At 44.7% G+C, this 25843-nt stretch overlaps 5 protein-coding genes and 2 pseudogenes across 5 annotated transcripts in view; 3 read left to right on the forward strand and 4 right to left on the reverse strand.

The window, feature by feature from the left end:
- The window catches only part of LOC142898369 (NACHT, LRR and PYD domains-containing protein 12-like), a 487638-nt gene that overhangs the window by 434101 nt on the left and 27694 nt on the right, over nt 1-25843 (forward strand). The window lies entirely within an intron of this gene.
- Nucleotides 1-25843, forward strand: part of LOC142898376 (NLR family CARD domain-containing protein 3-like) — a 153089-nt gene that overhangs the window by 103494 nt on the left and 23752 nt on the right. The window lies entirely within an intron of this gene.
- The window catches only part of LOC142898370 (NLR family CARD domain-containing protein 3-like), a 417525-nt gene that overhangs the window by 61988 nt on the left and 329694 nt on the right, over nt 1-25843 (reverse strand). The window lies entirely within an intron of this gene.
- On the forward strand, nt 912-1586 carry LOC142898420 (uncharacterized; annotated as a pseudogene).
- Nucleotides 6534-24730, reverse strand: LOC142898386 (tripartite motif-containing protein 16-like). Its single transcript, XM_076041325.1, has 2 exons — nt 24515-24730; nt 6534-8886 (listed from the first exon to the last, which is right to left on the reverse strand). The coding sequence occupies exon 2, from the start codon at nt 8855-8857 to the stop codon at nt 7190-7192; it is 1668 nt and encodes a 555-aa protein (XP_075897440.1). The 5' UTR covers nt 8858-8886; nt 24515-24730; the 3' UTR covers nt 6534-7189.
- LOC142898402 (peroxisomal succinyl-coenzyme A thioesterase-like) lies at nt 11912-15702 on the reverse strand (annotated as a pseudogene).
- Nucleotides 22087-24518, reverse strand: LOC142898384 (uncharacterized). The gene is made up of 2 exons (XM_076041324.1): nt 23403-24518; nt 22087-23062 (listed from the first exon to the last, which is right to left on the reverse strand). The coding sequence occupies exons 1-2, from the start codon at nt 24507-24509 to the stop codon at nt 22853-22855; spliced, it is 1317 nt and encodes a 438-aa protein (XP_075897439.1). The 5' UTR covers nt 24510-24518; the 3' UTR covers nt 22087-22852.

The raw sequence follows: 25843 nt of genomic DNA on the forward strand, positions 1-25843 counted from the left end.
CTTACCAGGAGAACACACCATAAAACTGGACCCAGAAGTGAAACCAGTGATACATGCACCCAGGAGGTTCCCAGTTGCTCTCCGAGACAGAGAGATTGATCAGCTTCATAAGATGGAGCGATCAGGGGTCATAGCAAAACAGTTGGAACCAACTCAATGGGTAAATAGCATGGTAACTGTTGTCACTCCACAGAAGATCATAATTTGTATGGATCCCAAGGATCTGAATACAGCAACAAGAAGAGAACATTATCCACTTCTCACTGTGGAGGAGGTGGTATCACGCATGCCTAACACAAATTATTTCTCTGTGCTGGATGTGAATCAAGGGTTTTATCAAATTAAACTAGATGAAGAGAGCTCCAAGCTCTGCACTTTCAACAAATAACGAACCAATTGTCAGCTTGATGCTATAAAAACGTCGCTTCCAGGGTTGGCCAGCAGGAGGGAGCGGCTGTGACGCAACCAGGAAATACGCCGAAGGCTAGACCGTCCCGTGTGGTTACTGGGGAGGCGAGTTTTGGTTCGTCCTTCTCGGCCAGGTCCTGGGAGAACGCTTACTTCAGACGAAGGATGCTTCGTTCGAAGGATGCAGACCCTGAATTGATACACAGTCTTTAAGTTGTTGAAAAAGCTGATCACAGAGGCTCCCACACTGAAGTATTATGATGTCAGCAAGGCTGTGTCGCTGTCTGTAGATGCCAGCTCGAAGGGCATCGAGCTATGATACGACAAGATGCACCTTATTTCTATCTGTTTGCACAAGCACTGTCGAAGCTATGGCTTCTCCCCCCCACCTCTCCCCGGTCTCCCCTCTCTCTCCACCCGTCTTTTCTTGCTCATACTGCCAGATGCTTAGTTTTACCTCGCCCTCAATGACTGAGTCAGGGATCTGTATAAAGCGTAGTACTATGTTAGCTCTTGAGGCCAGACTGAGCCATCGTGAGGAACGACTTTGCTCCTTTGAGCATAGTAGTCCCGTAGCTAGTAGGGTTAGCTTAGCTGGAGCGGAGCATTCAAGTGCTAGCGTAGCATCAGAGGTTCCCGTTCCCTCTAGCTCCCCGCCCTCAGTGGCTCCCGAGCAGCCGGGAAAGGGCGGCTGGGTGACTATCAGGAGGAAGCATAGCTCCAGAAAGTTTGTCGGACACCGCCGCTACTCTCAGCACCAGGCCTACTCCAGCAGCACGCCGGCTGAGTTAGACACTCTGGTAATTGGATCATCTATAGTGAGGCATGTTAACCTAGGACAGCCATGGGCCACAGTGAAGTGCATCCCCGGGGCCAGGACAGGTGATATTGAAGGGCATTTAAACTTAATGGCCAAAGATAAACAGAGATTTAGGCGAATTATAATCCACTGTGGTTTCAATGATACGCGCCTAAAATGGTCTGAGGTCACTAAGTTAGATATAGCATAGGTGTGCACATTTGCTCGGACCATGTCAGACAAAGTAGTTTTCTCTGGCCCCTTCGCAAACATTAGCAGTGATGAGATGTTTAGCCGCATGTCATCTTTTCACTGCTGGCTGTCAGGGTGGTGTCCCAATAACTCTGTGGGCTTTGTAGATGATTGGAAGCCTTTCTGAGGCAACGGTGGTCTCTGTGTGTCTCTGGCAGGTGATGACCACGACGCCGGGAGCTGGAGAGTGTAGTCCTGGGAGTCTTGGCACCACCACTTCAACTTTGCCACCAGGATCAGGACGAGGACCGGATTTAACGACGGATCATGGGCCATTATGGACTCTTGCCCTCCCAAACATCAACGAACGCATTCTCTACGTGGACAGCAAATACAGACCAACACACCCTACATGGACGGACGGCGGCTGTACCACCCCACCATTGAATGCAATTTAGTGCTGTACAAATAAAAGTTGATTGATTGGTTGATTGATTGATGGCTCAACACCAGCCTCTCAAAGGACTTCATGACCACAGATGTCAGGGCGACGGGTCTGTAGTCATTTAATCCTTTGATGGCGCTGGTCTCAGCTCCAGGGAACGGTTGAAGATCCATGTAAAGGTGGGAGTCAGTTGTTCAGCGCAGGCCTTCGGCAGGAGGGGGACACACCGTCTGGTCCTGGTGCCTTCCTAACCTAAGAGCAACAGGGTTATTTAGAAGAATATACTGTAGTAGTTTGTACGTTTATTTAGTGAATTATTGATTTTCTTCTAGTTAGAAATGTTACGTCCTGGACTAACTAGGGGTAACCAGGACTAACATAGTGAATTAAAAATGGGTGATGGAAAAAAATAGAGTGTGGTACATAAATGCAAATAAAGTATATTTTTAATAAGGCTAAAACAACACAAGGCGACTGGCAAAAACCAAGAAGGATTTAGATAAGTTATGAAAGCAAAACAATCCTTTACTCACAAAGGACAGCTACTAATAAACAAAAGTCCAAAAGTCAACTACACAACTCACCACTTGGCATTTATAAAAGAAAGCTAAATGCTAAACACAAAACAGAGAACACTTGGGAAAAACACTGTTGGTAGTGATGGTTCGCTGACACCCGAGGCTCCGACACATGCGCTGTTGCTCATGAAGCAAACGTATGGAAACACTGTGCCGAGGCACGGTTTGGTCACGTGACTGGTGACGTTCCAAGCAGTTGAGTGACGCTCCAAGCAGTTGAGTGACGTTCCAAGCAGTTGAGTGACGTTCCAAGCAGTTCAGTGACGTTCCAAGCAGTTGAGTGACGTTCCAAGCAGTTGAGTGACGCTCCAAGCAGTTGAGTGACGTTCCAAGCAGTTGAGTGACGTTCCAAGCAGTTGAGTGACGTTCCAAGCAGTTGAGTGACGCTTCAAGCAGTTGAGTGACGCTCCAAGCAGTTGAGTTTCTTCGGACGTCAAATGAATCACCTGATTGGTTCGGTTTGTCATGTGAATCGATTGTGTTTAGGGATAGGGCGTCCCTATTTAATGGCGCTAATTTCAAAAGAAATTTGCAGAGTAGGTTGGTTTTGTTGCTGTTGGTTGTCGTTAGTTTTTTGAGAGTTAGTAGTAGATAGTCGATCCATATATAGTAAGTTTGATAGATAGATAGATAGATAGATAGATAGACAGATGTTATATAGACACATAGATATATTATATAGATATATATAACACACACACACATATACACACACATATATATATATATACACATATATATATATGTATATATATAATATATATATATAACCTCTCTCTCTCTATATATATATATATATATATATATATATATATATGTATATATATATATATATATATATATATATATATATATATATATATATATGTGTGTATATATATATATATATATATACGTATATATATATATATATGTATATATATATATATACGTATATATATATGTATATATATATCTATATCTATATATATATATATATACATATATATATATATATATATATATATACATATATATATATATATATATATATATATATACATGTATAGCCTCATCCTCCACCACCAGCAGCATCACAGCCTCATCCTCCACCACCACCAGCAGCAGTTTCCACATGCATTTATTTTTTCACTTTTTTATTAATTATCAATGATTAATGAAATATCTGCTGAATCTTAAATATTTTTCAGGAGTTGACCTGTGGAGACTGCTGGATGATGATGACAACCGAGCGCAAACACAAAGCGCCACAGCAAATGCTATCGTGGAAGTAAATCGATACCTCGCCGATCAGCTTCTTGAAAGAACCGAAGACCCCTTAAGATACTGGGCCAACCACCAAATGGTCTACCCAAATCTCTACAAAGTGGCAAAACACTTCCTTTGCACCCCAGCCTCATCGGTTCCATGTGAACGAGTTTTTTCAAAGGCTGGGGAAATTGTTTCCAAAAGAAGAAACCGTTTAAGCACAAAAACTGTAGAGAAATTGTTATTTCTAAATAAACAATACACAAGTCACACAAGCACACCCTGTACCTCATTTTCTAGCACCCTCTGCCCTGTTTTCAAGCACACCATCTTCACCCATGCAGCTATTAACCTCTTTCAATGAACTCCAAATGTATTTCCATCAGTTTCATGTCAAAAATGCAGTCTGTATTTGTAGAGCACATCATCATCATCCTTCTTCTTCTTCTTCTTCTTCTTCTTCTTCTTAATAATAATAATAATAATAATAATAATAATAATAATAACAATAATAATAATAATATTGTTATTATTTTTATTATTATTATTATATATTATTATTATTATTATTATTATTATTATTATTATTATTATTATGATATCCACTGGAAACCATACACTCATCTAGTGCAGTCAAACAGAAAATTGCTATACAGTCCTATTTTTCTATGCCTCCATGATACAGTCAGAAGTGCTGTTTTGGTTAGGAAGAATCACATGGTTGATGACGTACAGCATAAACCAGTGCACTGCTTCATGAAGTATGGAAACCCTATCACTGGTTTGGTTGTCTCGACTCAGAGCTGAGTTGAGCTTTCGAAGTCAATGGAGAATTGATCGACAGGGGTTTGGTTTGACAGTGTTAAGCTCCGTAACATGCAAATTGGTGGGAGTTGATGAGGAATCACAGTGTGTAGACGCTAACGCTACTCACACAGCTCAGATGAAAAAAAGGCAGTGTGATTTGGGTTTGTGGTACATTATGACAATCTTGGACTTGCAAGACTGAGGCGACAGTTCCATTCCCATCAATGCGTATTATATATGTGTTATTTAGCTCATCTATTCTACATTTTAAATAGATCACATTTGACATCTGACCCACTGAGCACTTACTATTGAACATATTTTTAAACTATGGGCTATTTAGTCTTGTTTTAGGATATAATATAATTCATTGCACAAACTGTCAGGCTAAGTATAGAGCTATAGTCTACTACAATCAGTCGTGCCAAATAAGAGACATTGTCTTCATTTTTCATTTTTATTTTATTGTGTCAGCATTGAACCATACAACCATGTAGTGTTGTCCAACAAGAATGCATGGTGAATCAAATCCCAAACAACCTATGAAACAATGAACACCTTTCCATTGCACTTCATATTATTGACCACTAGATGACCTCCTCGAGCACTGTGTCATTGAAGCCTCCAGTAATGAACCATTTTTTTGAATCAAGTGTCGAAGCTTCAACAAAGCCTGAGGTCGCTAAAGGCCGAGGCTAGAAATGCATATAATATAATGTGAGAAAGTGAGCGATCTCCGCCTCCCCTTCTCACTGTCTCCCCCACGAGGACCCGGCGGCGTGGCGTTGCCCACGCGGGAGAGCGAGCGAAAGAGACGCTGTTTTACACGTGCGCGCACGCGCACGCACACTCCCACGCACACACACACACACACACACACACACACACACACACACACACACACACACACACACACACAAAGTGGCACACGGGGTTGTGTAAGGGATTTTTATTTTGTATTTAATACGGTTTTTGTGCCCAGCCGTGCTTTGGGGGCGGAGGAACGGGTGCCGTGAGCAGGGTGTCGGCGTCGGCAGCGCGGAGCACCGCGACTCCCATTCTGTCCCATTTCCCAACCTGTAACAGTTTGTGCACTGGTCATTCATCTCTCACCATCATCTGTCACCATGCTGCTCACCCACACCTCACCTGCATCCGCTTGGTCCCGGTCGGCTCCGCTGCTCCTGGGCGGAAGCGCGTGCCGCTGCAGGGGTGGAGTTTTATGGAGCGCCGGCGGAGTGGAGTAGCCCATTGCCGTAAGGGGGGTGTTGGTTTTTGGTTTGAATGTGTAATTAAGGGGAGAATGTGGGGTCTATTTGTATTTAAGGGTTTGTATGTTTAGGGGGAATTGTGTTCTGTTTATTGAAGGGTGTATTTCTTTGTGTTATTGTTTTGTTTTGAAATGTTCGACTTTGTCGATGTCACCACGGTTAGTGGGGTGGCCCAATTGGCAATAGGATGCTGCCCACTATAAAGGGGGCTCATTTTGCTGTGGGAAGGGAGAACTGGCTAGTCTGTTGTGAGACTAGGGGAAGGTGAAGTTGGCTCCTGCTGCTTTATTTATGGTTTTTTTGGGTTAAAAGACTTAAAAGGAGGCAGGCACTTGACGCTGCCTGCCTCCTCCTTCAACTCCACCACCTCAACCCGGTCGGTCCAGATCCCCTTTTTCGTGGGGAGGCCACTTTGCCCCTCCACACAAAATATAATATAATATAATATGATATAATATAATATAATATAATATAGTAGTATATTATATTTTATATTATTTATTAATATAGCATTATATAATCACTATATATGAATTCACATGATCATGAGTGTTATGATGCAATAAAGTAAATACAATGTGAGTCAGTAAAGTACCCGTTGTCTACTTGTTCTGTAAAATAGTGGTGTGTGCGTGTGTGTGTTTGTGCGTGCGTGTGTGTGTTTGTGTGTGTGCATGCGTGCACACTTTTTTTCTCCTGTTTTTGCAGAGCTGCAGATGAAGCTGCTTTGCTAACTGTTAGTTGACCTTTGACCTTGCTGAGATCCTGCTGACTCTCTACCTCCCCCCTGTGGTGAGCAGCAGGTACTGCAGCCTGACATCAGTCACGTCAGCTCATTGACTGGCACCAGTTCACTGCCAGGAAACACTCCCACTGCTCTCTGGATTGTCTTGTTGCTTTATTGCTTCAATTCAACACTTGATCATTGACTTGACATTGTTGTGCAATACAGACTGATGGCATATTTCATGACTTATTGATTGACTATTGTCACATTGAGCCAACAAGCAGAATCAAAAGACAAAATTCTCTCACAATATTTACATGCATTCATCTGATTGTTGACAAACGGATCAACAGTCAGAAGGTTGATCAGATGGATGAGTTGTTGAAAGGTCAAAGGTCAGCGGTGAAAGGTCCAGAGTGGAAGCAGACCTCAGCTGTGTTTCCACAGTAATAAAGTTGTCATGTGGACTAATGACACATTATTAATCTGTGGGATGAATGGGCTGCAGAGGAAGAGAAACAACGTGGCACAAACATCCAGCAGCCGTGGAGACAAACATCAGGTGGACAACAGTCACTAGGAGCACCAACAGGAAGTGGCGTCCAGGCCCCGCCCATCCTGTGATTGACAGCCAGAGACACTGGGCAACAAAGGTGAAGACAGAAGAAGAATCAAAGGTGAGAATTCAGCTCAGAGTCTCTCTGACGACTTCAGTCACACTTTCATCAACTCAGCTGAAGAAGTTAAACCAACAGCAAGTCCAACATGTAGCGGCTGAGTGAAGGAGGTCTGGACTCTGTGGAGGAGCTCCATGGTTCCATAGACGCTGTAGAAGGACAGAAGACCTGCTCTGTGGTCCAGGTACACTCCCACTCTGGAGGACCGAGGACCTGAGACACCAGTCCTGATGTTGTTGTGACGAAACACATATCCACCTGAGGAACAATATAAACTCCAGGATTTGTCATTGCATCCAAATGCACTTTCCTCTGACGTTCCTGCTCTGCTGATGTTCCTGTAGGCCACTGCTACATCAACCCACCCTCTCCACTCCACCTCCCAGTAACATCGTCCAGTCAGACCTTCTCTACTCAGGACCTGCTCCCAGTCAGTGAATCTGTCTGGATGATCACAATAAGACTGAACTTTCATCATGTGTGTCACTTTTCTGTTCTCCTCAGATAATAACAGATGTTTGTTCACTGTGTTTGGATCCAGAGTGGTTTGAGGTGAACATCTGAGGAAGTCCTCTCTGCTCCTGGGTTCTGGTACCTTCAGTAGAACATCAACGTAGCTCACTGTCCATGAGATGTTTGTCTGAGTCTCCATCAGAACTTGCTGTATTTCATCTCTCAGCTTGGTCACAGCTGCTGCCACGTCCTCAAAGTATCTCAGAGGACGGATCTCCAGGCTGGAGGAGTCTGGAGACGCACTGAGTGCTGGCAGTGAGGAGAACCTGTGGAGAAACTGGCTGTGGTCCAGTGTGTGTGAGATCTTCTCCAGCTCAGCGTCTCTCCTCTTCAGCTCCATCATCTCCTGCTCCAGCTTCTTCTCAAGCTCTTTGACTCCACTCACTGCTGCCCCCTGTGTGGATCTGACCTGCTGCTGCACCTCAGAGTGTCTTTTCTCCAGCAGACGGATCATCTGGGTGAGGATCTTTTCGCTGTGCTTCACTGCTTTATCAGCAGAGCCGTTGATGGACTCCACCTCCTTCTGAAGCACCTTCAGGTCTTCCTCTGTGTGCTGGATCTTCTGCTGGATCTTCTGCCTGGTCTCCTCCAGCTCTCTCTGCCTCTCAGTCCTCTCTGCTGCTGCTGTCACTGTGTCGTGACCTTTATGTTCATCCACACAGCATAAACCACAGATGATCTTCTGATCAGTGCGGCAGAACATCTTCATCACCTCATCATGACGAGGGCAGATGTTCTCCTGGAGCTGCTGGCTGGGTTCCACCAGCTTGTGTCTCTGTAGAGGAGGAACATCACGATGAGGCTGGAGGTGAGAGTCACAGTAGGAGGCCCGACAGACCAGACAGGACTTGAGGGCCTTCAGTTTCCTCCCAGTGCAGACATCACAGGCCACATCTCCAGCTCCAGCATAGCAGTGATCAGCAGGAGCATCTTGGAGTCCAGTCTTCTCCAGGGTCTCCACTAGAGCTGCTAACAGGGTGTTCTTCTCCAGGACAGGCCTTGGTGTGAAGGTCCTCCTACACTGAGGGCAGCTGTAGACTCTCCTCCTCTCCTCCTCTGCATCCCAGTGGTGTTGGAGACACTTCCTGCAGTAGCTGTGTCCACAGGAAGTGGTCACTGGGTCCTTGAGAAGATCCAGACAGAGGGAACAAGAGAAGGTTTCTGGGTCCAGCTGAGCTGCTGCCTGAGCCATTTCACCTCTGAGAGCCACCGACTGACTGACTGACTGGCTGACTGGGTTCTGCTTCCTCAGAAACGAAACCAGTTTGACTTGAGGGGGAGGAAACGACCAGTCAGGGCTTTGATTGGCTGCAGGGAGCACAGGGGGCGGGACTTCTAACCTCCTGACTCATTCCGGGAAGAGGAGTGTCAGGGTGTGTGTGTGTGTGTGCGCGTGTGTGTGTGTGTGTGTGTGTGTGTGTGTGTGTGTGTGTGGACTTTGTTTACTTTGCGCTGAAGACAGACAATGAATCAAAGTTCATATTTCACAATCTGAGTCGTCATTTGCAGCTGATGTCATTGCTGCTGCTGCTGCTGCCACAAACACACACACACACACACACACACACACACACACACACACACACACACACACACACACACACACACACACACACACACACACCAGCAACTTTCCCTCTCAGCTGCGCGCTGACATAGATTGCGTAACAAAGTGAAGAGGTGCCACTCCGCTCTATTTTGACTGGCTGACAGCAGCCCACTGGCTTAGCTTGTCTATTCAGAGAAGAGCTATCACTCCGGCTCATTTTTCAATCTATGTTATCACATGCATACTACTGCTCATTCATTGGTAGTTGAATTGTTAGGTGTGCTTGATCAGTGATTTACATTATTTTAAATAATAGTTTAACATATTGTTAAATATGGCGCAGATAAAATCAATCAGTCTAAAACATCCATTATGTTATTAAACCAGGAAGACAGAGAAAATCCAACTCATGTAGTTTCTCAATTTAAAGTTGTCGACTGCTTCACTTATTTAGGCATTCAAATTGTTCCGCTGCTGGATAACATCATAGAATCTAACTATAAACCAGTAATTCAAGAAATGTCAAATTCTTGAGATAGATGGGCTGATTTTCCAATGTCGTTATTGGGAAAATGAGCACTCTTAAAATGAATGTACTGCCTAAAGTATTATATTTATTTCAAAATTGACCTCCGCCACCTCCAAGCAATCCATTTTCTCAGCTGAAGACACTCTTCATCAAGTTTTTATGGAACAATAAACACTCCAGGCAGCGCCTATCGTTGCTGTACCTGCCGTATGACAGAGGAGGGCTTCAATGCCCACAGCCATTCTGGTATTACTGGGCTGCGCAACTGACAACACTGATGTTTCACTTCTCAGAAGAGAACGTGCCGCTGTGGAGGGAGATGGAAGGTTATTCACTGAAGCTTCCCTTATCCATTTACCTTTACTCAGCAGATTTTAAGAAACTCCAAAATAACACTAAGAATCCTATGACTAAAAATATGATCACCGTCTGGCAACTAGTTGAGAAATATTTCAAAGACGCAGCCTCACTCTCATTATTTAGTCCGATACGGGGAAATGATCTCTTCCCCCCCAGGAGGAGGTGAGGGGGGGTTTAAAATATGGGCTGAGCAAGGGTTACAAAAAGTAGGAGATCTTTATAATCCTGTTGATAAGCGTCTGATGTCTTTCCATGAAATTGTCGTTAAACACGACCCACCTCGCAGCCAGTTCTTCAGATACTTGCCTTGTGTATTCCTAGCCTGTCAACACTTGAAAGAATGATGATGAAAGACTGCCAGGGGAGGGGCCTGATTTCTAAAATATATATATATATATCCAGCTGGTGTATCAGTCTTCAGAATCCTCGTTAGATAAGCTTGAGTCCTGGAGAGAGGACCTACAGGTTGACCTGTCCACTGAGGAGTGGGAGAAGGCCTGCACCAAAGCACAATCTCACACAGTGAATACCCGGTTGAAATGGCTGCAGTACAACTGGTGAATGCGGTCTTACATGACGCCGGTCAAGTTGAATAAATTCAACAGCGCCGTACCAGATGTGTGCATAAAGTGTGATAAAGAAAAGGGCTCGATCTTTCATTGTTTGTGGCAGTGTTCTCAAATTCAGAAATTGTGGGGAGAAGTGAAAGAATGCATGGAGGAGATATTAGGGATACAATTACTTTTAGAAGCCAAGCTTTTTCTTTTGGGTTTTTATCCTCCAAACTGTAACGTAAGAAAGAAGCATGGATTATTTTTAGACATAGGTCTGCTCTTGGCCAAGAGAGTGATTGCACTGGCTTGGAAAGATGTGGATAGACCGAGGAAGGGCAGATGGTTTTCAGAATGAACAGCAACTCTGCCCTTAGAAAAGATGACATATGCTTTGTATTTTTCTCTACTCCATCCTACTCCTCTTCCCCCCTCTCCTCACTAAGCCTCCGTTGCTGCCTTGTCGTCTCTTTCTCTCCTGTCCTAATACTCTTTTTAAAATAAGAAGAGATGTCTGTGGACTTTCTCTTCATTGTCTGAAAATGACTGACATAACATATACAAGCAGCAGCTAACGTTAGCTACGTAACTCAGTTCTACATGTCAAAAAGCCGTCAAAAGGCTGCTCTAACAGGTGCTGTAGCGGCACTATTTAGCATTTAAAAAGCACACGTTACGACGCATACTTCCCCCTCTTCTTTTACTCAGGAATATTTTTGACTTTATGACTTATTTTGACTTACTGAGGCTCGGCTCCGATCGGACCAGAGGGAGCCGAGCCGATCGGGGCGCTCCGATTAGAGCCGATTTCAACCCGGGTCAGTTGCTGGGTTGTTTGACGCGTTTTGACGCGTCTTCTCTGTCTTCTCTCTTAACTCCATTTGAGGTCATTTATCTGTGTCGATACAATCGGCGGTCACGCGCACACTCTGACCCATTGCTGTCTATGCGCGCAACAGCGGCCGTGGGGAGAGGGAGGGGTGTGAGGTGCTGTGAGTGAGGGAAGATCAAAAGTGGCTTGCCTGGCTGGCTGCGCATTTGGGGTGAAATGCATTGTAGTAGGGTCAGTACCCTACTACAACCTATACTGGCCAGTACATTTATAGGGGGGGCCGTGGCCACCCCCTGGTGGCGCCACTGGTAGGGCCAAAGCTTCAGACACTACACCATCCTTTCCTTTTTGATTGGAACATTTGTTTTGATGTCCATATGTTGCATCTTGGATCACGCTGACAAGAAATAAAAATCAAGAAACTGTTGAAATTCAACAGATTTATTGGTGAATAGGCCAAAGAGGCCACACCTGAGGAAAAAAAAACTACAGTTTGCAAATGTAAGTCCGACATACTCACAAATATGTATACCATGTATTTGCAGTAGACTGATAATACATTCTGCAAATAGTCAATGTCGGCTGATGAAATAAGGCACAATTGTTGCCTCTGTAAATGTACAAAATCACTTAATATAAACATAACATTTATAAATGAAGTCATCAAACTCATGAATCAAAAAACAAAGGAAGCAGGAGTCTTAAGGGAAGACGTGCTGATGATTTACACCAGAGTAAATAAAAAGCTCCCAGTATAGCCAATAAGCAGCAAAGGATTAATTTATCGTGGTTAAACTTGCACAGACAATTCACGTCTTGGCTCCGGGCATCCCACTAGAGTAGAGGTGAGCCTGCAGGAAGGCCAACATCTTCCTCCAGGCGTCTTCTTGAGCCTCAGAGTGAGGTTTGGTCGTTCCTCCCCAAACTAATTTCACTAGAAAACACACATTAATCTTCCCATCAGCATAACAGCCAAAAACATGACACCTGCATAGAGAAATAAAGCCTGGAAATACCATGGACGCCTCAAAAAGGGAAAATAAAGTCAAATATAAAGCGGCTGTATGTTGTTATTACATTGCGATTCATCATCGTAAGACCTACCATTCTTTTTGAAATTGGTCACCCTGAAGTGTGGCGAGTAGGGCGGCTCGATCAGGTGACCAGCTCCATGGTATTCCAAGACAGTCAGCAGGTGCTCCTTACCTGCCGCCTTCATCCTTTGGGAGGTCTTAGGGTCAAAGGTCATAAACAAATAAATGCCATTTAATTGATTCATGACAATATGTGCACATCTGGCTGTCAGCCATGCGTGTCTCGACTTACGTCTTTAGAACACTCGACTGCTGGCCAGTTCTGATCGTCTGTGCCGTTGATCAACAACAACGGACAATTTATCTTTCCCACCTGGGAAAGTAAAAAAAAACTAATTAAAGAAATTCGAGGGACATCAGGTGGAAAATGCTTCTGCTGACCAGAAGCAGTCAGCCCTCCCACCATCTGACAAGCAACAGACAATAACATGCCATTGACAATCTGAATCTGACAACAAATCTCCTAGTTTGCATCCTTTGTGTTGTGTTGTTTGTCGTTACTGACGTCCACTTTGTCAGAGTCGTGCATCACAGCTAAGCCCAACCCTTTACCGATCTGATGGCCGCTCTCGTCAAAGATGATCTTGTCCGCTTGCCTGCCGGAAGAAGGAAGCACAGTCTGTGCAGTGGATCCGCAGACATTCCCGGCAGTTCTTCCATGTGAATGCGGATGCGTAGCCACATGACAGAAAACAACACCTACGTTGCAAAGAGTCTCAAGACTTCACTGATCCTTTCCCCCTCCGGCCTGAGGTGACTCCCGCTGATTCCGACACAACAAAAGGGCTGAAATGCAACACAGTGACACACGCTGACACACCATCTATCACAACCAAGTTATATTTGCCCAGCGTGCCCCGTTACCTTGACGACAGAGCTCTCTGCAGCCAGGTAGAGGCTTATGATGCAGCCGAGGCAGAGACCAAACAGTGCCACTCTGTCCGGGACCACCTGAGGATGCTCCTGCAGTAAACTGAACGCCATCTGTGTCGGAGCAGAAGAACAAAACTGAAAAATCAGAAGTTTTCAGCCAGGAGATGGCACACAAAAGCCGTGACCGGCGTTCAAGTGGTTTGATTCTACACGACTCAGCAACGTCTAATCATTTCATCACACTACATGACATTGGAGGAAGTGTGAATCCTGAGATACCATCCAGCACGGACCTCGAAGAAGTGGAACTCATCGCCGACTGACGCCGTTTCCTCGGCAGAGATATACTCCAGCGCCAAGCTGACGTAACCGTGGGAGGCCAGCATGGCGGAGCGATACTCCACCAGCCCTCCGCCACCCCCCCCACATGTCCAGCACACCCGGGAAGGGTCCTGGGCCTGGAGACAAGAGCACAGGGGGCAGGAGGGAGACCTTTAAAACCAGCAAACACATGAAGAGCAAGAAACAGCCAAGCTGAAAGGAAGAGCTCACCCGGTGGAATGAATAAAGTCCCTTGCACGCCCCTCTCTCCAACGCTGACCCTCTTCACGCCCGGGGCCACGTACCACCGCTCGATGACACTGGAGCCCAGGGGGCAGAGCTTCCTGAAGCCCTCAGCTTGGTGCCCGCCGTCCACCGAGATGCTGATCAGCAGCGGGCTGTACACGTTGGTCCTCCTCAACCTGTCGTGTCAAAGGAATGCAGCACACATTGTGTTCTCCACTGTGTCAGGTCTGAGCGTCAATAAAGTTACACAGTCGCAGGTTACCTGAGGTGTTGGCGACCATCTGGTACGGGACGCATGCTCCATAATAAACCCATGGCTTCTTTTCCCGTGTACGTGCCCCCGAAACTAATGTCATCTGCCACTGCAAAAAGGAGTAAAGTGTCAATACACAGGATAATTCTACAAACAAATTAAAAGATGGACAGCACAAAGGAGGAAGAGAAGCCCACCGGACACGACTCCCCTGTGGTCGCTGACGTAGTGTCCGAAAGCCTCCCAGTAGTCGTTGTCCTCGGACAGGTGGAGCGAGTGAAGTGTCACGGGGAGTCCGGGAGGGAGGTTCTCCACCAGCACCGTCAGCTTATCGTCCACCAGACCCCGACAGGGGCTGACGGAGAGGACGGGTGCGAGCCGGGACATGGCGGACGGTCTTCCTGCGGAAGAATGAGGGTGAGGTTAAAATGAACCTTGAACCTTGAACCTAAGGGAGGAAAACCTGGTTAAAAAAAACTGTAAAAAGAGACAAAGAAAGTGGCCAATAATCTTTATTTGACAAGGGGAATTTGCACAAGTGTCTGTTTAAGGGTCTGTCTGTTAATTTGTTGTAATTTGATGTAAATGCATCCTGTCATGTTGCTACATGACTGCAATAAAAATGGACTGCAGTCTCAAAGTGCAACTATGAAAATAAGATGAATGAAAATAGATTTCAACGTCTAGTCCTTTATCCAGATTATTCTAAGAAAACAAGTGCTACTTCTTTATCAGGTCAAACAGTCCTGTGAAGCAGAGCACTTAGCGTAGCACTCAACCCATCAAACCTCTCATCAAAGTTCTCTGTTCAGAAATTGGCGGCAATGAGTTTTTATCACGCCAAGAAAGTGGGCGGGGCGGAGTAGAAAACAGGAACATCCGCTCTCTGTTGATTTTCACTGGAATTAGCCAGTTTCCGTCTGAGGTCATATGCCGTACCGGTAGTATTGACTTATGTTTCATGAAGTCCTTGCACTCTGGTAGTTTTATGAAAGGTTTTCAAATATCTGCTGAATCCAAATTTCCGGATACTTTTTAAATTCGCTCATCTTGTTTTGAGTTCAGTTGATTAAAAGTGCCTCAAGTGTTGGCGACAACCATCCCGTTGTACTTATATATATATATTACTCGCGATAACACTTTCCACGAATAAAGGCATTTTTAAAAGCGTCTTTTAAAAAGCGATTTCGCTTAGAAAAATAACACACAACAACAACAACAACAATCGAAATCGGAATGTTCAACATAACGCCGCACAGCCTGCATGGTTTCCATGCGGAGGCACCGAGTTACAAAAGCACGGAGCACCATTCCAGCATAAGAATATTATTTCTTCAAAATGAAGTGGTTAGGGTCACTCACGGAGGTCAATACACGTCCCTGAGAGTCGATGGCGTGGACTAACAGAGGTCCGGACCAGAGCAAATGAGCGCCGTGGTTGACTCTGCTCTCGGTCTCTATTCAGAAATTTATGACGGAGGCAGTGACGTGCAGTGAGGTTTGGGGTTGGGCAGGCACTGACTCAAAAGTCAGATTTACAAACATAAACTATGATGCTAAGGCACTGACACTCATGTCAGATTTACAAACAGAAAGTATGATGCTAATAGAACAGCTTCAATTCTGGGTGTTATCCCATTTTTGATTAAATTGAAAAGCGTTTGAAACACACCACTGCATAATGCAGGATAGTATATCTGACCTTTACTTGTAAATGAAGTCCAGACATTGTCACAGGGAAAGCAGTAAAGGCGATTTTTCTTTTTTTTTTAATAGCACAGCCACAAAGCCAATCTTTTCGAGAATACCAGTCCGTTTGAAAATAACGAGTTATATACTTTCCAGTCACCCCCGTCGTTTGAAGCAAACCTTGCAGATCTGGCGTTGGTTTCCCACTACTTATGACTTCTTGCTTCGATTGAAAGTGCAGTTTTGAGAAATTTCTTATTTTAAAAATGAAATGCTCCATTTTCAGGGCGAAAAATGATTGCAGTATTCGCAGCAGGAGCAGCAGTTGTTGTTGTTGTTGCTCCTTTTGCAAGAGTTTACCGGTCGGTCTGAGTATAATGTGCAGTACTGGAATTGCCACCAGACAACATGAAGAGGAGTTATTGTGGGAAATAGCGCTGAATTCCCGCGGAACCGCAGAAGCATCTTCGCGACTCTGTCTCTCCATGCGATGCAGGCAAACTACCTTCGCGATCGACCGGTAGATCGTGTAATTTATGACTGCCTCACACGGCCGGACAGAGACACACAGCGGGCCAGATGTGGCCCGCGGGCCGTACTTTGCCCAGGTCTGCTGTAGGGGCTAACACAGCTAACTAAGGTAAAAATTAAGCCATGATGAATCCTATGAAGGCAGGCAGACTGACAGTCAAAGAAAAATAATAATAGCCAGTTACACGAGCAGCTAATTCGGCACGCAACCACACCTCTGTAGCGGGAGCGAGATTTTTTCCCCCTCGCCGGGTCTGTTAGCAGACATGGCCAAGTCGAAGAGAAAGATTGCAGACGAACACCAAGTCTCTCAGCAAAAATGGGAGGAAGAGTTTGCATTTGTTGAGGTAAAAAATAAACCAGTGTGCCTCATATGCCAAAGGCTAATTGCGGTCATGAAACGGGATAATCTTAAACGTCACCATGATACCCACAATCACAAGAACGAGTTTGCCGATGAATACCCAACTGGGAGCACCATAAGAAAAGACAAAATACGCCTTCTTAAAATAGGCTTGCATGGACAACAAAGCTCGCTGAAATTTCACTGCAAGGAAAGTGACCGAGTCACAGAAGCATCATTCAAAGTAGCGTGGAATGTAGCTAGAAGTCAACGGCCTTTCACTGAAGGGGAGCTGATAAAAAAAATGTTGGCTGGATGCTATTGAGTCTCTTTTCGCTGATTTTAAAAACAAAGACGCCATCAGTAAACAGATATCGAAACTGCAGCTTTCTGATTCAACCCTCTGCCGACGTGTGGAGAACATTTCGGATCATTTGTTTTTAAAACTAATTGAAGATCTCAAATCAAACTATTTCAGCCTGGCCCTAGGCGAGTCAACTGACGTGTCAGACACAGCGCAGTTAATGATCTGGGTTCGTTTTTTTTTTTTTTTTAATGACAATAGTTTCAAAGAGGAACTTCTTGCACTTCTGCCATTAACAGGTCAGACAAAAGCAACGATGGGTAAAGTAGTTAAAGTTGTTAACCACATTAGAAGTCATGCTCTTAGGCACCATCATTCCATTCATGACAATGTTTTTGTTCGATGAGGTTTAGACAGAAATGTGGCTGTTTTCTTTGTGTTTCCTTAATTATTAGACTTGTCATGAAGTGTGTCACAAAATCATTGTTCAAAACGTTCAAAACAGGACTTGTAGTTTTTAGCTTGCGGCCCTTAGACTTTTGGGATTTTGCTGAGTGGCCCCTGAGCCATATTAAGTTGAGTAGCCCTGATTTAGAGTGTTCAATTGACCTCACATGCATGTTTTTGGAGAAATTTAGCTCAAATTTCCCGAAAATCGTGCGTTTGGTTGTGTAAAAATCTATTTTTTTCAGCGTGCACTGGCACTGGTAAGGTGGGGCCCCAAGGTAACTTCTTGCTTGGAGCCCCAACAGACCCTAGCACCGCCTCTGGTGGCAGCATGCACAGGAAAGCAGCCTAGACCACAGACGGAAATCAAATGAAGTTTTGTAATTTTCCCTAAAAAACGGGACAAATTGTGTCCCGGGAGAGATTTTATTTTTCCTGGGGCAGGTGGTGAAAAAACAGAACAATTCTGGGAAAAAGACCCAGCCGTACGGGTAAAGGGAAGATGCATATATTTTTTGTCGAACTGACATCTGCACCTGCAGCCTCAGGGCTAAGCCCCTGATCTCCAAGAATCCTAGATCCGCCCCTGCTTAGAATAAACTACAGAAAGGAGTTATTAGAATAATAAATCAATCATGAAACCACAAATAAATTATGTATAGAGTTTAATATCTTAAAATCCATGGACATAGCATACTTAAAAACGTCAGAAATGTGTCACATGCAGATGAACGCAACGTTTTTTTTTTTTTTTTAAAGTAAGATGATAAACTAATGGAATGAAACTTACTTTCTCTCCGCCTTGCAGGCTTGCAATCTTGGAAAAGTTTGTGAGCTTTCTGCGCACAACTTCCAAGTAAAGACACCCGCTTCTATTCTTTCAAAGTGACACACCCAAACTAACAGATGTCCGTAAACAGAGCTTACCAAGAGAGTCTGGCTGCAGACCTCCACTGTCAGGACCCGCCTGCTCTGAGAGGTCCGCCTGCACTGTCCGGACCGGAAGTTAAAGCCTTTGCACCGGAAGTTGATTTAACGTCTTTCAAATTAAAAGCTTTTATAAATTAAAATATTTTATTTCAGAAGACGTGACAAAAGAGGGTACTTGGCGTACTGTGAGTGTCAAGACGTACAGCAGCAAATAAATAAATAAAATAAAATAAATAGATCAGGTCGATACATACCAGAAAAGGCCCCGGCTTTGTTTTTTTGCTTTATTTATTAATTTATTTTTAATTAATATTTTATTTGTTTTGTTTTGTTTTCTAGGCAAACATTCTGAAAATATCTCCTAATTATGAGATAATCACTAAATTACGAGAAAAGATCTCTTAATTATTATTATTATATATTTTTTGAGGCACTTTATTTAGAAAGAGGAATGGACTGACAACAAATAATATTTAAAAAATATAAATCTGAAACCAAGTACAGCGGAAAGCAATTCTATCTAGTTTCCCTCTTGTGCTCAGTGATTACCGTAATACCTAGTATAAACAGAGCAAGCGGAAAGCGAGCGCCTGCTGGCTCGATCGCTTTAAACGAACTGTTGACTTGACAACAGTTCGAGAACGTCAGAACACTCCTAACTATTTGAGATGCCTGCGCAGTGTAGACATACTAATATTAAGTAAGTATTTCCCAGTGTCTCTAACCGAGAAGGTGGCAATAGCAGCTTAACGACTGTAGCGCCATCGTTGCCGATTGATTACCGACCTTTTTATTTAGTGAATGCAACGCGCGTCCGTAAAAACAAGCTTTCGATTTCTATTGTATTTTCTGTTTTAATTACGACGATTATGATCTACTCCAGGTAGCTTTCATAACTTTGTGTACCCCGTGTTTTATGAGGTGGATTTTTATCGACACAAACACAACCATTGAAATGTTTGTCTTGCGACGATCTCCCGGTTTTTAACATTTTTAAATCAATCATGTATATGTAATAATCTAAACTTCCGGTCCTGACAGTGCAGTTGGACCTCTCAGTGCAGTGCAGGTCCTGCAGCCAGACCCCTCTCGTGTTTACTCAACTGGCTGAATAATTAACGTAATTTCCGGACTATAAAGCGCACCTGAATATAAGCCGCAGCAGCTAAATTTAGGGGAAAATACAAATGTGTTAATATACAAGCCGCACTCGACTATAAGCCGCAGGTGTTTCGTCAGGAAACGGGTTCGCGGAACGGAACGGATCGGTTCGGTTCGGCGGCTGCGCGCCTGCGACTTTGTTCTCGCACCGCGGATCCTGTTTGCGGGGTCCCGCTGGTCACCTCGGTTAATTGGTATGGAGTCGGACCAGAACTCGAAGCAGCGACGCACCGGAGCTCACAAAGACAGAGCGCATAAAGACAAGAGAACATACAGACGAGAGCGCGAGCGATCTAGCCAGATCGACTGCCTTTAACTTAAAAGCTGCATCATATGCAATGCTTGGTTTGTTTTCCATAATGAGGGTTTGTGCATGAGAACTTCCTTTGCGCAAACTGTCTTGCTCTCGTTCTGTGTTTGGTTCCACTTTTGCTTTCGTTGTTCGAGCGAACTGCCTGTCATCCCTTTTCCTCCTTCTGCCGGCGGGGGCGTGGCCGGGCTCCTCCTCGCGCTGACAGGTGCTTGTCAGCCGATGGTTGTCATGGCAGCGATGCATCGTGAGAATGAATGAGACTCATTCTCACGGCCCGCTCAGTTTGAGGAGGATGTTGTCGTCTTGGAGTCTCTTTTCTCAGGATGCCAGCCGCACCTGCGTCTAGGTTCGTTTTATCTGCACACGAGCTCCAACAACAAGTTTTCCAACAACACCGCCGCTCTCACGGGAGCAGACGGCCTCTCATTTCTTATCTTCTATTCTCACACGTAAGGCTATGGCAATGGTTCTCATAACATACTCAGCAGCTGCATGATAGTAAGCAGTAAGTTCAAGATATTCATTTCCCACAAAGTTTTCCCACTAGCAGTAAGTTTCAGAAAATAAGTACATTTCCCACACTGCAGAAGACAATAAAGGACATTTGACAGTCTTCTGGCGTTCTCTGCACCTCTTGTTCCCCTCAACGAGCAAAACAACAACATTGAAAAAAAAAAAAAAAAAAAGTGGCAAGTCCGCATAGCAGCCTGCCACAGCACAATCGGCGCGAAGACAAAATTGTCAATAAAAAACTAAAATTAATAATTAAAACTCACTGACTTCCCAAGATCTCACGATGCTTTGCAGAAGCACGCAAAGCATCATGGGATACACAAGTGCGCGAAGGATAGTAGTGGTGCATCCTTGGAATCGGCTGAAACTAGTGCGTATTTCCGAGTACGCATTTTGAGCGTCCTAAGCACCCTTGGGAATTGGGACAACCTTTCGCGCAGTGCTATGACGCAACTTCCTTTCAAAATGCGTACTTTAAGGATGCAGACCCTGAATTGAGACACAGCATATGGCTGTGTATAAAACAAGCACCCCGTCCGAGCTCACGTGACACGCACACACGTTTCCACTGACTGAGCAGGTGGCACGAGAGTCGCAGAGGAGAGATGGCGGAAAGGAAAAGGAGTTACGTGTGGAGCTTTTTTACTTCACAAAGCGACAACGACGCTGCATGCGACGTATGTCGCAAGATAGTGAGGTACCGTGGCAACACCACCAACCTTATGGAACATTTAAACAACAATCACATCGCTCAATATGAAGAGGTGATGCGGCAGTGGAGTGAAGGAGAGCAAAGCACAGGTGGCGCTCACAAGAGACAGACGTCACCTTCCGAGTCGTTTGGAGCTGCCACTGGCAGGCAGTACCCAGGTACAAAGACTCATTTAAAGTCTCAACAATGTTTATCACAGTCCCTGCAAACACGGGAAAGTGATTCACGTCTTCACACATCTCTTGTAGCATCCCTGCGGTCTTGAAATGTCATAGTTATAGATAGATTGATATATTAAAAATGAAATAATAATAAAAATAAGTTTTAAAAAATGAAAAAAAAGTATTGGTATGAACGATATTACCTTTAGGTATTGGATCAAAATGAAAATCAGTGGTATCGCACATCACTAACACACACACACATAGTGAGGAATTTTTATGGATTATTATATTGTATAATATTATATTATTATTAAGTATTGGATCGGTATTGCCGATACCAGCCTGAAATTTACTCAGTATCGGATCGGAAAGAAGATTGCCAGTATCGAACATCACTGCCCAGCATGAGACTGTATTTGTTTTATTGCTTTTATTGTTTTACTGTTGGTTTTTATGCTTTTATGTTTTTATGTACAGCACTTTGTGTCAGCTGTGGTTGTTTTTAAAATGCTTCATAAATAAAGTTGAGTTGAGTTGAGTCACCTGAACGTTCCATCACCTGTGGTGACACCTGGAGGAAACACACAGCTGCTGTGAAAACAGAGCTGCAGCAGCAGCAGGACTGGAGTCAGCTGCCCCCTAGTGGAGCAGACTGTTACTGCAGCACTCATCTGCCGTTCTGTGTGTGTGTGTCAGAGTGTGTGTGTGTGTGTGTGTGTGTGTGTGTGTGTGTGTGTGTGTGTGTGTGTGTGTGTCATCCTCCTCCTTCATGCCAGAGAAATATCAGCTGTTTCCTACATTGACTGATGTGCTTTTGAAACTTGGATCTTGTCTTCATGGTGTTGACTTTCTAAATGTCTGTGGTGAATACATGGAGATCTTGACAGAAGAGAAATCTACTAACAAGCAGAGACTTTATCTGGATTGTCTTGTTGCTTTATTGCTTCAATTCAACACTTGATCATTGACTTGACATTGTTGTGCAATACAGACTGATGGCATATTTCATGACTTATTGATTGACTATTGTCACATTGAGCCAACAAGCAGAATCAAAAGACAAAATTCTCTCACAATATTTACATGCATTCATCTGATTGTTGACAAACGGATCAACAGTCAGAAGGTTGATCAGATGGATGAGTTGTTGAAAGGTCAAAGGTCAGCGGGGAAAGGTCCAGAGTGGAAGCAGACCTCAGCTGTGTTTCCACAGTAATAAAGTTGTCATGTGGACTCATGACACATTATTAATCTGTGGGATGAATGGGCTGCAGAGGAAGAGAAACAACGTGGCACAAACATCCAGCAGGTGGACAACAGTCACCAGGAGCACCAACAGGAAGTGGCGTCCAGGCCCCGCCCATCCTGTGATTGACAGCTGGAGACACTGGGCAACAAAGGTGAAGACAGAAGAAGAATCAAAGGTGAGAATTCAGCTCAGAGTCTCTCTGACGACTTCAGTCACACTTTCATCAACTCAGCTGTAGAACCTGAACCAACATAAAGTCCAACATGTAGCGGCTGAGTGAAGGAGGTCTGGACTCTGTGGAGGAGCTCCATGGTTCCAGAGACGCTGTAGAAGGACAAAAGACCTGCTCTGTGGTCCAGGTACACTCCCACTCTGGAGGACTCAGGACCTGAGACATCAGTCCTGATGTTGTTGTGAAGAAACTCATATCCACCTGGGTAACAATATAAACTCCAGGATTTGTCATTGCATCCAAATTCACTTTCCTCTGACCTTCCTGCTCTGCTGATGTTCCTGTAGGCCACTGCTACACCAACCCACCACCCTCTCCACTCCACCTCCCAGTAACATCGTCCAGTCAGACCTTCTCTACTCAGGACTTGAGGCGAGGCAGTGAATCTGTCTGGATGATCACAATAAGAATGAACTCCCAACATGTTTGTCACTTTTCTGTTCTCCTCAGATAATGACAGACGTTTGTTCACTGTGTTTGGATCCAGAGTGATTTGAGGTGAACATCTGAGGAAGTCCTCTCTGCTCCTGGGTTCTGGTACCTTCAGTAGAACATCAACGTTGCTCACTGTGCATGAGATGTTTGTCTGAGTCTCCATCAGAACTTGCTGTATTTCATCTCTCAGCTTGGTCACAGCTGCTGCCACGTCCTCAAAGTATCTCAGAGGACGGATCTCCAGGCTGGAGGAGTCTGGAGACGCACTGAGTGCTGGCAGTGAGGAGAACCTGTGGAGAAACTGGCTGTGGTCCAGTGTGTGTGAGATCTTCTCCAGCTCAGCGTCTCTCCTCTTCAGCTCCATCATCTCCTGCTCCAGCTTCTTCTCAAGCTCTTTGACTCCACTCACTGCTGCCCCCTGTGTGGATCTGACCTGCTGCTGCACCTCAGAGCGTCTTTTCTCCAGCAGATGGATCATCTGGGTGAGGATCTTCTCGCTGTCCTTCACTACTTTATCAGCAGAACCGTTGATGGACTCCACCTCCTTCTGAAGCACCTTCAGGTCTTTCTCTGTGTGCTGGATCTTCTGCTGGATCTTCTGCCTGGTCTCCTCCAGCTCTCTCTGCCTCTCAGTCCTCTCTGCTGCTGCTGACACTGTCTGATGACCTTTATGATCATCCACACAGCATAAACCACAGATGATCTTCTGATCAGTGCGGCAGAATATCTTCATCACCTCATCATGACGAGGGCAGATGTTCTCCTGGAGCTGCTGGCTGGGTTCCACCAGCTTGTGTCTCTGTAGGGGAGGAACATCACGATGACGCTGGAGGTGAGAGTCACAGTAGGAGGCTCGACAGACCAGACAGGACTTGAGGGCCTTGAGTTTCCTCCCAGTGCAGACATCACAGGCCACATCTCCAGCTCCAGCATAGCAGTGATCAGCAGGAGCATCTTGGAGTCCAGTCTTCTCCAGGGTCTCCACTAGAGCTGCTAACATGGTGTTCTTCTCCAGGACAGGCCTTGGTGTGAAGGTCCTCCTACACTGAGGGCAGCTGTAGACTCTCCTCTCCTCCTCTGCATCCCAGTGGTGTTGGAGACACTTCCTGCAGTAGTTGTGTCCACAGGAAGTGGTCACTGGGTCCTTGAGAAGATCCAGACAGAGGGAACAAGAGAAGGTTTCTGGGTCCAGCTGAGCTGCTGCCTGAGCCATTTCACCTCTGAGAGCCACCGACTGACTGACTGACTGACTGACTGACTGGCTGGCTGACTGGGTTTCATTTCCTCAGAAACGAAACCAGTTTGACTTGAGGGGGAGGAAACGACCAGTCAGGGCTTTGATTGGCTGCAGGGAGCACAGGGGGCGGGACTTCTAACCTCCTGACTCATTCCGGGAAGAGGAGTTTCAGGGTGTGTGTGTGTGTGTGTGTGTGTGTGTGTGTGGACTTTGTTTACTTTGCGCTGAAGACAGACAATGAATCAAAGTTCATAGTTTTTGCAGCTGATGACATTGCTGCTGCTGCTGCTGCTGCCACACACACACACACACACACACACACACACACACACACACACACACACACACACACACACACACGAGCAACTTTCCCTCTCAGCTGCGCGCTGACATAGATTGCGTAACAAAGTGAAGAGGTGCCACTCCGCTCCATTTTCACTGGCTGACAGCAGCACACTGGCTTAGCTTGTCGGCTTTGTTTTTTTGCTTTAATTATTAATTTATTTTTAATTAATATTTTATTTGTTTTGTTTTGTTTTGTTTTCTAGGCAAACATTCTGAAAATATCTCCTAATTATTAGATAATCACTAAATTACGAGAAAAGATCTCTTAATTATTATTATTATATATTTTTTGAGGCACTTTATTTAGAAAGAGGAATGGACTGACAACAAATAATATTTAAAAAATATAAATCTGAAACCAAGTACAGCGGAAAGCAATTCTATCTAGTTTCCCTCTTGTGCTCAGTGATTACCGTAATACCTAGTATAAACAGAGCAAGCGGAAAGCGAGCGCCTGCTGGCTCGATCGCTTTAAACGAACTGTTGACTTGACAACAGTTCGAGAACGTCAGAACACTCCTAACTATTTGAGATGCCTGCGCAGTGTAGACATACTAATATTAAGTAAGTATTTCCCAGTGTCTCTAACCGAGAAGGTGGCAATAGCAGATTCACGACTGTAGCGCCATCGTTGCCGATTGATTACCGACCTTTTTATTTAGTGAATGCAATGCGCGTCCGTAAAAACAAGCTTTCGATTTCTATTGTATTTTCTGTTTTAATTACGACGATTATGATCTACTCCAGGTAGCTTTCATAACTTTGTGTACCCCGTGTTTTATGAGGTGGATTTTTATCGACACAAACACAACCATTGAAATGTTTGTCTTGCGACGATCTCCCGGTTTTTAACATTTTTAAATCAATCATGTATATCAGGGGTGCCCAAACTTTTTTCACTAAGGGCCACATACATAAAAATATAGGAGGGGCTGGGCCACTTACTAGAAATTAGGTATATAGCC

The sequence above is a fragment of the Nelusetta ayraudi genome, unplaced genomic scaffold (assembly GCF_046127955.1).
Source record: "Nelusetta ayraudi isolate G7.1 ecotype Tasmania unplaced genomic scaffold, CSIRO-AGI_Nayr_v1 ptg000064l, whole genome shotgun sequence".
Taxonomy (NCBI): Eukaryota; Metazoa; Chordata; class Actinopteri; order Tetraodontiformes; family Monacanthidae; genus Nelusetta; species Nelusetta ayraudi.

Coding starts and splice junctions, on each gene's coding strand:
- LOC142898386 (XM_076041325.1), bottom strand. CDS start 8,857: ATGGCTCAGGCAGCAGCTCAGCTGGACCCAGAAACCTTCTCTTGTTCC.
- LOC142898384 (XM_076041324.1), bottom strand. CDS start 24,509: ATGGCTCAGGCAGCAGCTCAGCTGGACCCAGAAACCTTCTCTTGTTCC. Junction 23,063..23,402: donor ACGTTGATGTTCTACTGAAG/GTACCAGAACCC, acceptor ATTGTTACCCAG/GTGGATATGAGTTTCTTCAC.